The sequence below is a fragment of the Takifugu flavidus genome, chromosome 14, assembly GCF_003711565.1.
Source record: "Takifugu flavidus isolate HTHZ2018 chromosome 14, ASM371156v2, whole genome shotgun sequence".
In the NCBI taxonomy this organism is placed as follows: Eukaryota; Metazoa; Chordata; class Actinopteri; order Tetraodontiformes; family Tetraodontidae; genus Takifugu; species Takifugu flavidus.
This window is the reverse complement of record NC_079533.1, coordinates 2,360,491-2,374,110: the sequence shown is the minus strand read 5'-3', so window position 1 is coordinate 2,374,110 and position 13,620 is coordinate 2,360,491. Positions and strand designations below refer to the sequence as shown.

The 13,620-nt window shown below is 44.6% G+C and overlaps 1 protein-coding gene across 3 annotated transcripts in view; it reads right to left on the bottom strand.

The window, feature by feature from the left end:
• ntm (neurotrimin) overlaps nucleotides 1-13,620 on the bottom strand; it is a 221,928-nt gene that overhangs the window by 54,519 nt on the left and 153,789 nt on the right. Inside the window, exon 2 of one of the 3 annotated variants that reach the window (XM_057054068.1) lies at nucleotides 7,262-7,352. In XM_057054068.1, coding sequence (XP_056910048.1) covers nucleotides 7,262-7,352 — 91 coding nt within the window. Of the gene's footprint in view, nucleotides 1-7,261; nucleotides 7,757-13,620 lie in introns of those variants that run through there. The other 2 variants (XM_057054069.1, XM_057054067.1) reach the window with 2 other exon arrangements.

Genomic DNA, 13,620 nt, shown 5'->3' with positions numbered 1-13,620 from the left:
AGCGATTAGAAATAAATGAAAACTCTCACTGCTGATCCTGCTGCCGTCCTGCCTTCACGAAGACGCGTCACTGTGGCGTCGGCTGTACTGGCGCTGCTTTACGGCTTTGAAAGGCGATAATTAAGAATTTAACGTATGAATATTGAAACTAATTCACATGCTCGCTGGACAATTTTTACACTGTGAAACACTTTTGCTTAAATCACGATTCACCCGATTAAGGTTCAGCAGGTTAAAAAGGCAACGATGTACCTGAACACAGTAACCTTGATTTATTGACTTTTTTACTTCACAAACGCCCTCGGGAGCATATTTGACCTCCTCCGACTCAGCGTCGACTCACATGTAAGAAAATTTGCAATAATCGGCACGATTTGCTGTCCAGCCTGCACGTGAGACAACACAGAGAAAGCGACCCTGTGTAACAGCCACCATGCAAATAATTATCGATTATTAGCATCCATTTATCTTCTGTTAACTACAGCTGATTCTTAATTAGAATGGTGAAGAATGCTGGAGCTTATCACAGTGGGTCACGCATATCAGCGGAGGTTAACAATTCATGGCTGAACGGACGCGTGTACAGGGAGGGCGGTTGCGCCTTGTTTAAGTCGGGAAGGAGTGTGTTCTTATGGAAATTGAAAATAGACGTCCACATCAGACGTAAGGAAAATGTTATTATCAAGATATTACTGGGCTCTGAAGGCACAAGTTAATTGATAAGTTACAAAACTTTCCGATGGATCTGTTTATGGTTATTCGCCCAAAGAAAAGGGCTGAGAAATATGCATGAATGGGTGAATTATCTGTTTTTTCCTCCCTCTCAACAATCAGCAAACGTCAAAATCCAAAAGACAGCAGCGCATCCTAAATTAGCAGCCCGGAACCGGCTCGTGGAACACGCCATCGGGAAGCTCTGGGGTGGCGTTGAAAACAGATGGGTTATTTGACCCTGAAGATCTTCTGCTATTTATGTCTGAAAGCATCAGCCCGGCGTTTCAAACATGTCAGGACAATTTGACGAGTTGATGGACAAAAAAAAAAAAAAGGCACTTTAAGGTGCAGCAGGCCTCAGAGAGCAGAAAAACAAAACACAAAAAAACAGTTATACTTCCCTCAGTCTGTGCAGTCAGAAAATGCACAGAGCCTGGATGCGTCACGCTGCGCTTCTCTGGTTTTTCCCAGCTTGATTCCAACAACAAACTGGAATCTCAGCTCTCTCCAGGAAGCAGGCTGAACTAAATGCTGCACCCTGGGACTCAATAGTTGATTTCATAGTGTTTTGCAAGTAAGAGTGGAAACGGCAGCAGTGAATCAGATCTATACCTGCACCTGTGCAGCTCTCCTCTACTACAAATGCACCACGTTGAGGAGCCACATGGTTTAAGCACTCTTTAAGGCTCCCTGATGCATTTCCTCTAAAGACTATCATAATCGCTGGCGGAATAAAACTCTTCTCGCCCCACGCAATTAAACACACCAACGCTTTGGATAAGTAAGGAGAGCTGCCCTGAATACATTAATACACGTGTGCTATTATATGCTAAATCCACATGTATGACCTTCATTGCTGTCATGACCAGCTTGCCATTTCAGTGTGACATTTGGAGAACATGGCCTATATATGACTTTCTAGAGGGGAAAAAATAAGAACTAAACTATTGTTTGAACAAGAGCTCCCAAGTTTCTTCGATCATTTCCATTTTACACAACACTTTTTCTCTCAGCGCTTCGTGTTTTGTGTTCACATCACACCCACATGAATCGTCTCAGCAAAACCTCGTTCAATTCCAAAGCTATTTATGCTGATTATTTGTCACAAATGGACCATCCGGGCGACTGTTGATGCTACATGAACTCCATGTTTTGTGCAGCTTAGCTCCGAGGACATGCAGGGGGACCTTAACCCAGCCTTGATTCACTGCAGGTCAGCTGGACTCAGTGACTTCAGATACACTGCATGTGTGTGTTTTTGCGTGTCTTTCTCCCTGAGTTGATTTGAGGCAAAAAGAAACTGAAACGAAACTTTTTTTCCCCATGTTAACACGATCATGTCTTAGAACTTTTAAGATGCAATGTCCTCCGTTGAACTGCTTTTTAAATTGCACAGTGTCTAAGCCAAAGCACGGCTCAGGTGTATCCATAACTAATCTGGCAGTTGGTAAACAGCTTGGTTGTGTGCGTGTGTGTGTGTGTGTGTAGTATTGATATCTTGGTGCTGAAGAGGAGGTGGAGCAGAGAATCATCTAAGTACATAATCCTGAGTCCTCCTCCTTCCTCCTCACCAGCCAAACACAATCCTACAAAGCGGTCCTCATGCTGTCTGTGGGTCTTAACCGTTATTTCCTATTAAATATCAGAGTTAATCTTATATCAATTTTTCCCTCACACAAATAATGTAAAGTGCAACAGATTGACAGGACTGTTATAATTACTATGATGGTAGAATTTGCTTTAATCAGCCCGTGTTTATTTAAACATCAGTTTTTGCACACCTACTAAAATAAGATGTGAATTCTGTCTTTTAACAAATAATCAAATACAATTGTGAGGGAAATTTTGTGATTTTAGCAAATTGCTCATTTAAAAAATGCCTTTCACCATGACTGCTCACATAGTAAATAAGAACCAGTCCTCCCGAGGGGCCTATAGAGCTTATACATTTCCAGGGTAGCTCTCTGACATGCCTCATGGTGAAGGCGCTGTTTTTGTCAGACATGAATGTTTTCATCCCTGCCGGCGGTTTATGGGTGTTTTTAGTGTGTACATAAGTATCTTTCAGGGACACATCGCCTTGCATCACATCACTACTACAGTGTAATTAACAGGCGTAATGAAATGACATGAGTGTCCATCAGGTTCATGAAGCAGTTAATCTGTCTCTGCTGAGCTGAAACACCAGTTTCTGTGGTAAGAACAGCATCCGATTGCTGGTAGCTGTGCTAAATTGGTAGCACAAAGCTTCAAACCGCTTGGCTAAGGGCTTTATAACTGCAGAAGTCAAGCTGCCCAGCTCCAGTTCAAGAATTCCTAGATAGCCAAAAAATTAATGTTCACAAAAGAGCTCTAGTCCAATCAGCTCGACTTCATTTCAGACACTTTGTAATTTACTGGATAGCACTGGAGGAGTAATTAACTTCAAAGGAAGACAGGAGGAGGAACAGAGAGAGAGAGAGAGAGAAGAAGAAAGATCCTAGACGCGACTGACAATATACCACCGCAGCTCAGATCCTCCCTCCGTAATCCACAGGAGATACCAGATTACTCTCATTAATGATACAGAGATCCTATAAATGTAGGCCAAGCTCTTTCCCAGAAGGTCCGTGCAAGTTCATGTCATCGAGCACAACAGCAGGCGAGTGACGCCATCGGGGGGAAGGATTCTCTCCATACATCAGGAGTGGCCTTAAAGCCATGGTGAGAGGAATGGAACACAACCTGAGCACAGATCAAGTCTTCACTACTGGGTCAAATCAGTCTAGAAACACAAGGAAGGCTTCAAACTGGCCTAACTGGGCTCTGAAGAACACTTGTACTGCTACTGTGTGTATCTATATATTACAGCTGTAACATTCTATCTGCTAATGAGAAGCAAAGGAAACAGGAAAACTGGAGTAGACACCTGCTCTTAACTAGTGATGGGACGATGATACCTCAAGGAGTGTATTGACACACTACACAAACTGTGTCGGCACTGTATTGATACTGTGTTGGTCACCCGATAGTGACCCCTGCAGTAGTTATAAAATGATTGCAGGTAAAGGAATTCCTTGTTTGCTAAACTGAGTTGGTATAAAATATAGCAAATTTGAGTTACATTTTTTTACTTATGTACACACATTTTTGTTAACTGTTAAATCATATGAAATAATACAAAAAAGTGATTAGTTTATGAATTTATATTGAGGAACAAAAGTTTTTGGAGTGTCTTTGCTCCAAGGCGATTTCGCCTCTTAAACACCAGCTCCCCAGCCTCAGAAAATACTCTTTCACACGGTGCAGATGACGATGGTGAGCAGAGAGTTTTAAGTGCAAGTTGATGCAGATGTGGATATGTTTTCTGGTTCTCTCACGAGTTTCTGCCAATTCTTCATTGCCATGCCGAGCTCTATAATGCCTCAGCATTGATGAAGTGCTCTTATTGATGTAAGAGAGCTCTGAGGAGCAGAGCCGACACTTCACCTACAATAACATAAAAAGTTACAAACAATTCAAACCTCTTACTAGAACAGAGTAAAAACTAAGGTGGCGCATTGCATTCACTTGTTAAAAAAAGAGACACCCTATCTCATGATTTCGAGATCAGGATCTCGTTATTATGAGATAAAATGAACAAAGCAACTGTAAGGCTTTTTAACTGACTATCATATGTATCACAGGTCATTCACTTGATAAAGTGAGTGCAATGTGCCACCGTTAAAAATTGTATACAACAGTAAACAATGCTCAAAGGAGAAAAAGATTTCACAAGATCAAAATTATTCCACACTGGGGAAAACTTCCTTAATTGCGCAACTGCAAAACTCCATCCAACAAACCCACGGCATGTCGATAGTTTGTTTCCTTATAAACACACTTTGGCGCGGCACATCCAAACGATACAATTCCTGTATCGGTCACGTGATTCTTTCTTAAAGCGATACACGCACCGATACGGGGTTTCACTCTTGAGCTCTCGGCACAGTGTTGACGCACCAGTGTCGCTCGTCCCATCGCTACTCTTAACTAAATGGGAACAGTGTACCTTTAACTCTCCTCTCTCTCTACCCAGCCCCCCATCAGCAGGAGGGTCCCCCTACATGAGCCTGGTCCTGCTCAAGGTTTCTTCCTGTTAAAGGGGAGTTTTTCCTGCCACTGTTGCTTGTCTGGGGTTAGGCCCTGGGATTCTGGAAAGCACCTTGAAACAATTCTGATTATAAAAGACGCTATATAAATAAAGATTGATTTGATTTGATTTGATTTGAACCGTAGCCTCTTACAAGTATTATTATCTTCTCATCTCCTCCGTGAGGAAACTCCTCCGTCAACACAACGCCAAAGCGTGACGACACTGTCGTCTGGTTACAGGCTGGACTGGAAAAGAGGCAGAACCGCTGCGGATGTTGGCATCAAGATGGGGGACTATGATGAAATGGACCAATGTTGTCATGATACGGCTCGCGCGCTTCCGTGGTCTGAAGCTTCTCCAAAGGTGGCGCTGCCACTGCGGTCGGTCTTTTTGTATAAACTCTGCTATGCTGTTGTTGGAGGATTGCACGGTGGACTTACCGATGAAGTCAGACAAATGAGGCTGCAGTCCTTCGCAGAACACAAAGGAAGCAACAACAACTCCATGTGGATTGGATTCCAAATATTTCACCACCCTTGGATTTGCCAACAGTCAAAAAGGGCAAAACTGGGGCTTGTTAGCACAGAGCTCAGCAGGAGTCGTCTCTCACATCTGTAACATGAGTTAAGGAGGAATGCGCCTCCGCTCAGAGGTGATAGAAGTGGAGCAGCGCGGTGGTGGAATGAAACGAGCTTCCAGTTCTGCTGGGCGTCTGCATGTTCTCTCTACGCCTGCCTGGCTGATTTCGTGCTTCCGCTCTCGCTCCAATGTGAACAGCGTGTGCCGCGACGGACGGTCAACCCTGATTAGGAGGAAGTGGCACTTATCACAAAATGGAGGAGTCGACTCAACAGAGGAAGGCCAGCATCATTGACATTACTACTACCCTGAGTCTTGGATTGGACATTTCCGAGTGCTTCTGAAGTGCGGCTAAATGATTTGACCCTTAAACTACAATTGAATATGTGCATAAATGAAGAAGTAGCGGCATCTTAAACTGCCAGCATACAGGAGGGCAGCAGGTGCTCTCTACACTGGGAGCTAGAATAGAACCCAGACTGGAGTGTCTGGAAGACAGCATGACAAATGGACACTGGATCCAGTCCAATGTCCCAGTGAAAGTCCTAAGGTCCTGAGCAGAGACTTTTAAAGGACCCACCGGTTGGTTAAGATGCAACGAGGAGCACGAATCTTCCATTTTCTCCGTCCTCCCAGAGTCCCAGTGCAGACCGGGACGCCGATAACAATGACAGCGTGCAGGTGATGACTGGACCTCGAACGCTGTGGGACGCTGCGCTCTGACATTTTGAATTTTTAGAAGCGAGGAGAGGAGCCAGATGAGGTGGCTTGGGCATCTAGTTAGGATGCCCCCTGGACGCCTCCCTGGTGAGGTGTTCAGGGCATGTCCCTCCGGTAGGAGACCCCCGGAAAGACCCAGGACACGTTGGAGAGACTATGTCTCTCAACTGGTCTGGGAACGCCTGGGGATCCCTCCAGATGAGCTGGAAGAGGTAGCTGGGAGAGGGAAGTCTGGGCCTCTCTGCTTAGGCTGCTGCCCCCGCGACCCGACCCCGGATAAGCGGTAGAGGATGGATGGATGGATGGATGGATGGATGGATGGATGGATGGATGGATAGAAGCGAGGAACTATAAGAGGGCTTTAAAAATCAGCCACTTCTATACCTCCAGTTGCAAAAGTTTTTTTTTTTTTTTACATTTACAAACGCTCATTTTCAGTCTAAAATCAAACCACTGTGGATCTATCAGGATCGACCGTGGGTGCTTTTTTTAGCATTAGATGGCAAATTCGTAGCATTCAAAATATCAAATGGCAGCTGACAGTTCATGTAATCGATCATGACTCAACCCACACGCACAACATTCTACCCTTTGCCACCGAGAGTCAATATTTTTCGAACATTTCTTTCCGACGGCACTTGAAAGCATCACAAATCCCTGCAACCTCCTAAACCTCAGAAGACGTTTGGAGGGGAAAGGTCACCACAGAGGATCTCCAGTCGGGAGCACGTACTCCTCAGCCCGGTTGATACACTCCTCACCTGTAACACCTTCAAGTTACTGAAGTGTTTTGCCCCCCTCACCTGATAAAAAACACGCTCCAATCCTTTCCGCCACCTCCGTTTCTGCACCATCAAACAACCATTAAAAACGTTAAGTCTCTTGTTAACAGCTGCTACAGATTAGCAGAGTATCGCTTCTGGATTGAGTGTTTTCCAGACTAATCCCCTGAAATCCACCCCCGCTTTCAACCCCATTGGCGGTAACGGGGGGTGGGGGGAGAGCAGACAATACTTCAGTACTGTTTCTGCTTCTTCCCCCACGCTGAAGGCGTCATTTCAGCGGCGCGCAACTTCAGGGATGCCGCGGAAAGGCTGCAAAGCGCATCAAGAAAAAAGAAGAGCGCGGACTCACCTGAGGAAGACCGTCTCTCCCTGCCGGACTGTGATATTGTCCATCACTCTGTTGTCCGACTGAGGATCTCCTTGGCTGCGGACGGGCAACCCTGCAGGCACAAGAAGCAGAATCCTCAGACAGAGCAGAAGTGCGCATTTGGAAAAGGCGACAAAGTATCCGCGTAGAGACATCGCTTCGAGCCAGAGGTAGAGAAAAAAGCCCACAGCAGGACAGTCGCTCTCCGCTCCCCGTCAACGGTTCTGGGCAGATTATTCAGTCTAGTTCTAATCCAAATCTGCTCCAGGTAGCCGCGGTGCGCGCACACTCGACCCTATGGCCGACTGAGCTGTCAGAGACGCGCGCGTTTACACCAAAGAAGAAAACAATAATCCGCGATCAATGCGCGCTGACAGCAAGTTTAGACAAACGCGCGGGGTCCTGTGTCTGTGGAGGCAAACGGAGCCACCGCGTTTGCTGGGGAAGCATCAACAAAGCCAATATTTTATTTAGAAAAGAGAAGAAATGGGAGCACTCGGATGCGGAGTGCGCATTTTACACGTGCTGGCGGGAGTTCTGTCCCTTCCTGTCGGTGCTCTGAATCACATCAGACTTGACTTTCTGTCAGCGTCACTGACGGACAGTAACTCATCCACATGTGCATGGAAACAACAGACAACACACATCATTCATGCACGCACGGACGCTGACATGACAAATCCACAGCTCCCAAGTTCCACTTCTGAAGGTCCTGCACGACATTTAAAATGATATCACAATACCATAAAATATGTCCATATTATGGCTTTTTATTTTTACTGTACAAAACAGGAGCTTCGTGGTGAAGAGCAGAAACAATGTTGCACCAAATGTCAAGAGAATTCTGGATAAATCATGTTTGGAAGCCTTGGAATCTGAGCTGCCATTGGAGTCAAAGATGTGCGATCGTCTACTACACAACACAAAGCAATTTCACCAGAATAGTAACACTTAGAACAATTAAAACACACATCAAACACTTCTTCCATACCGAAATGATGGTTGGCAAGTAAACTGCGTTTTCACCAGATCACACTGGGATGTGCGTCCCTGGTTGCGTAAAGTGTGTGTGTGCTGCATCGACACAAGTTTTAATGATGAGTGAAACATCTTGTCAGTTGGTTGATATCCCGAACATCTTTGTTCGTAGGTACAGTTTTTGTGTTTGCATATGGATCTTTTGCCCAACCATTAGCAACCCACAGTTGCCACAGCAACACAACAATAACAACACATTCTAAAGTATAAAAGTCTATTTAAAAAGCCAAAAGGTCAATGTTTTAAGCTAAGATGCCTTTGCGTTCCACATCTTAGAGTGAAGAAACAAATTAAATTAACTTGAAGTTTAAAAAAAGAAATCCTGTAATAATAATTATTATATCTCCGTCTGCTTGCATCAAAGCTACAGTTTAAGCCTCAGATGGAGGTCAACACTTTTCAATTCATTTAGCGTTGACAGATCTAATCAATATTGTCTTTTAATGTGTTTTAAACTAAATCCAATAGATGTTCCAGCAGAAAATGTGGACTAAATAAATCCTTTCCTCACGTAAAAATAAAAGCTAGTCCCTTAATATCTACTTATTTCTAGTATCTATATATTCTAACCAATGTCTAAAGGTGTACCTGCTGCTCCAAACATTAGAAATGTACAATATGATGTTATTAATGATGTGATTTCATTCACCTTGATGGTGCACATTGGTGTACGCTGGGCATTATATATCATTTGAACTAGCACATACTTTGTGTCACACACACCAGGTACAAATCTCTACAAAGGAAAGGTGGATTTATAAATGTAGTTCGGCAGCAATAGTGCAGTTTATCCAAAATGTTAAAAAATATAAATGGGAGCATTTTCAAAGCTAGACACATTGACTTTGGCGCTATTTCAAACACCTTTCAAGGGTTATTTAGTGCAAATTTCCTCCCAACTTGTACTTAAATGTGAGGCCAGAGAAGGTGTGGGTGGGCCTCGGGGCCCGACAGCATTGAAACGCTTCGATAGTCCGGCTCTTGAGAGAGGTGAGAATGAGAATGTCACTATCCAGAAGTAGGAGCCTCCCGGCAGCACATTTTTCCAGGATGCTATACCGTACAGTCACATCACTTGCTTGGAGCGCTGCAGCTCATAATCAAGGTTCCACCTCCACACAGATTATAAATGTCACAGCCACCTCAGCTGGAGAAAGTCACCACCAAAATGAATGAGTGCAGCCAAACATCCGGTGGGGACATGGGATGTCATCCGTCCCAGAAAAGGCCAGTCAATCTGTCCAACTTTGGGCTCAACTCAGCCTGTTTAATCACCGCTGCAGTAAAATTCTTCACAGTTACCAAACGATCGGAGCGAGTGGAGGAGTCTCCCAGCCCCAGCCTTTGTGCAAACCAACATTTCCTGGGCAAACAACCATTACGATATGAATAAAGCAGCAAACAAAGCTCTCTAATGCAAAATAATCACATATCTGACGCTCCAGCTTCTGTCCATCAAGTTATTACTCAGTGTTTCAGAAAGAAAGAAATGAAGTCCACATTTTATTAGTTTCCTGCACAAAATCCAGCAAAAGCGCTCACGTGGTTTCAACAGTGAATTCAGGGCTGTAGATGACTATTGGGACTAACCCTAACCCTTATTGTCTTTGACAAAGACAACCTCTGCTAGGAAGAACTCAACATTGGCAACTGGAAGGAGACACGCAAAAGGAATATCATGATGAGGAAGCGAAGAATCATCCTTGCCTAACAAGGCAAGGGGGTGCTGACAGTAAAAGCTGTCTGACCTCGCTAACACCTTTGCTTCACATACTGTCAAAGTGTCATTGACCAGAGAGCTTCCATTCTGCAGGAGCCGTCTCCACACTTCTCTCGCAGGAGGCAGTGCGCAGCAGCAGCGCGTCACTGTGGAAGCATGTTTTCCTCCTGGGCACAGACAACACGCTGTCAATGACGTATTCAAAACAGCCCCTACAAATGAGGATTCCCAGAGCAACGGGGAGGAAAGGAAGTCGCTCCGTTTGGAAGTGGATGAGTGACAGACAGAAAAGGCTAACAGATAACTCCTGCCAATGTTTATTATGTCAGGATGTCACTGCTAATCAGGCCCCGTAGGACTGACTTGTTAATCAGCATAATGACTTTAATGGCCATTGTTGGTCCCGCTCACGTCAGTCAGAGAGAGGTGCAGCCGTGGCTCATCGTGCTCAGCATGTCTGGGGTTTCATCCCTGCTGTTGTTAGCACCCTCAGATCAGCAGACTGATGCTAATAGATGCACCACTTCAGATCTGATGGTTTCCATCGCAGCTTCAGGAAGTGGACCGGAGAAGAGCTTCGACGGCTCTGGTGTCCATGCCAACAGACAGAGCATCTTAACTGTCATCTGGAAGATTCTTTCATCCCAGTATTACACAACCTTATAGTGAAGTGTTTGATCATGTAATCCCACTCTAAGTGGCTCTCCTACAGGTTCTTGAATCATTCTGGGGTTTGGTTCTCCGAGTGAATGTGGTCTAATCATATAGCTTTTCACTTTGAGGGGGTGGACAGCCTTTACAACTCCACTGTTGAAGTTGGGAAGGGTTTTAATAAGGCATTATCTACTACAGAATAGTCCACAGCAACATTAAATGAAAAAAAAAAACCTCCATTATGCTAAATAATTACAGTGAAGTTGGAATGATCTGGAACTGCTTCATTGTCTGGACGTAGATCAGAAATAATGGGCTCTCCCAGCTTCAAAGCTATTTCTTTTATTTCAGTCCAAACTGTAATTAATTCTACTGGCAACTAAAGCAACAAGAAATGATACGAGGGGTGAAAACACAGTTTCCTTACTGGAGGTAATTAAAATGAGCTGGTCCACCTGCCCAGCAGGCGATCAGAAAGATATATTGATAAAAATACATGAGCCAGCACGGCATGAGATGTATCAGACGTTATTAGTATGCAGTGTGATGACTCCATTCAGTGGTAAGTTTGCTTTCAATTGGCCTATTTCACTTACATATGGGGGGAAAATACATTCATAACGTAAACAATGCTTAATGAAACTCCTACAGAACCCAGATATGTCCATTTTGTTCAATATTTTCTATAAGAGTGACAGTAAAATGGCCTGCAATCTTTCCCGGAATGGCGTCAGGTGACCGGTAAAGCTGGGAGATTGTTTAAAAGTAATGATTTGGGCTCTGCCATGTTGAGCTGCTGGAAGCGGAGCTGCGTTATCCACTTCGGAGCGCAACAGCACCAAAATAAATGTTACCGGTAATCATTTCCTGTTGTCCTTCATTGCTGGTTGTCAGTGATGGACAGCCTGTCGCCGCAATATCCAAAGCTGCGATTTAATTTTAGGCCGTTTTGCCGTGCTTGGTAGAGGTTTCAGGAGGAAGACTGAGTGACGGAGCCTGAAACAACTGCAAACAATGCCTGCACATTACCGGCGTCGTTAGGGAAATGGCACTGCAAACCACAGAGCTGCTGTAAGAGCACAACCGATTAAAGCTGCTGATCACTGTAATCTAGATGCCAACTGTTCTGAGTCTGGTACAGAGCTATTCTTGCCCATCTGTCCAATAAGAATCTCGCAGCAAGTTTTGAGACCTCGGTGCTGAAAAGGGCTCCCATTCGCCCAATGGCGCCGGCGATACGGGGCACAAACACACCGCATAATGAAAGGAGTATGAAAGCAATTTAAAGGTATCACCTTAAGCATCAGCTAATATAGAGCTCATTCATTCTGAACAGCGCAGAGCATGAAAGCAGCTCTGACAGTGTTATTGCATGCTTTACTTCACTGCTACCGTTCACAGGGATGTTGTCTCCGTGTAGAATCAGCCACGGAGCAAGATATGAACATTTTATCAACACGAGAGCACTCAGGTGTGACTTTATCACCTTCAGTCACTTTTACAGTGTTCTAGGGGGATCCTGCATCCAGCTGAACGTGCCGTGCGGATTTCTTTTCAGCCGTCGTTGAGCAGTTATCAGTCCCGCATCAGTGCTTTTATTCAAATCTACACCCAAATGTAATGGATTCTTCCATATTTTCCCAGTTTTCCTCCTCTCTGGGGCTTCAACCAAATCCCCTTTCTAATTCTGCTGAAAGACACGCTGGTGAAATCCTCCCCGTCTGATTAAACGTCTGTCTTTCAAATATCGTTGAGAGGAAAAAAGTGACATTTCCTCGAATATTCGCTTGCTGTTTAAGGTAAATGGCTGCGTATGTTGCCATGCTAGTGGCGGGTGGACATTAAAGCAGAACCCTGGGGTACAGGGCCCTTTTGGAGAAGGTGACACCATCTAAAGATTCCAAACGCTCAAAAGGAAACAGCACATTATCTCTGCCCCGCTCGTCTGATATCGAATGCTGCTGATAAAATGGCGATTCTGTTTATTTGGATGCGTGCGTATCCAGCTTAAATTCAGTCCTCCCGACAGCTGTATTAATATCTGACCTGACCGTGCAATTCCACTCACAGCTCAAGCTGGGATACACATTAAATCCGTGCGGCTGCAGACGATGGGCTTTTCCCTGCAATTAACCAGGAAATCAGCCGCGTTTTTAACATTTAACCTTTGATTTTGAACACCGTGCGCTGGATTTTCAGTACATATCTGGAAATAAATACTTTACATTCCCGTTAACCTGGTTATTCCAGAGAGGGGAACTAGCTTTTTTTCTGGAATCAAATTAAAGAAAAAATGTGAGATGTGAGGACAAAAATACAGTGGTACTGTGGAAATAGGTGCACCTTCAGACGCAGAAAGGAGGCCCCAGATGAGCTGAGGTCTGCGGCACTTTGTCTTTGGCAGGGTGATTGAAAGCATGGTGGGGAGTCAAAGGCTAGATGGTCATGAAATGGATCATAGCGGCGTTCTGGGCAGAGAGTTAAATGGTTATGTCTTCTGCTCCGCGCAGTGATCCCACTTGATGACTTCCAGATGGTCATCTTCCATCTTTAAGACTCCCATTGTGCACAAGGGAAAGCTGTGGTAATGAGGTCTTTGTCGGTGGCATTAATGAATTATCACCTAGCAGACTCGAGTGAGCCGATTGCGGAGACACATCATACTACTGCGTGGGGCGAAACAATCCAGAGAATTCAAATAAATCTCAATGATTTAAAATGTGCGGCAAATTGTAGCTACATTAATCACACACTATCCTACAGGTGTAGAATTGTGTTCAGCATATAATTGGACCTCGGGAGAGCATGGTGGGGCAACAAAAAGGAGGTAATCTAAACGTATTTCTTTTGTATTCAATCTATCATTGTATGCAAATGATCGCCAACCCAAGTAAATTGCAGGATCACTTACAAATGTGTGCACAGAAGC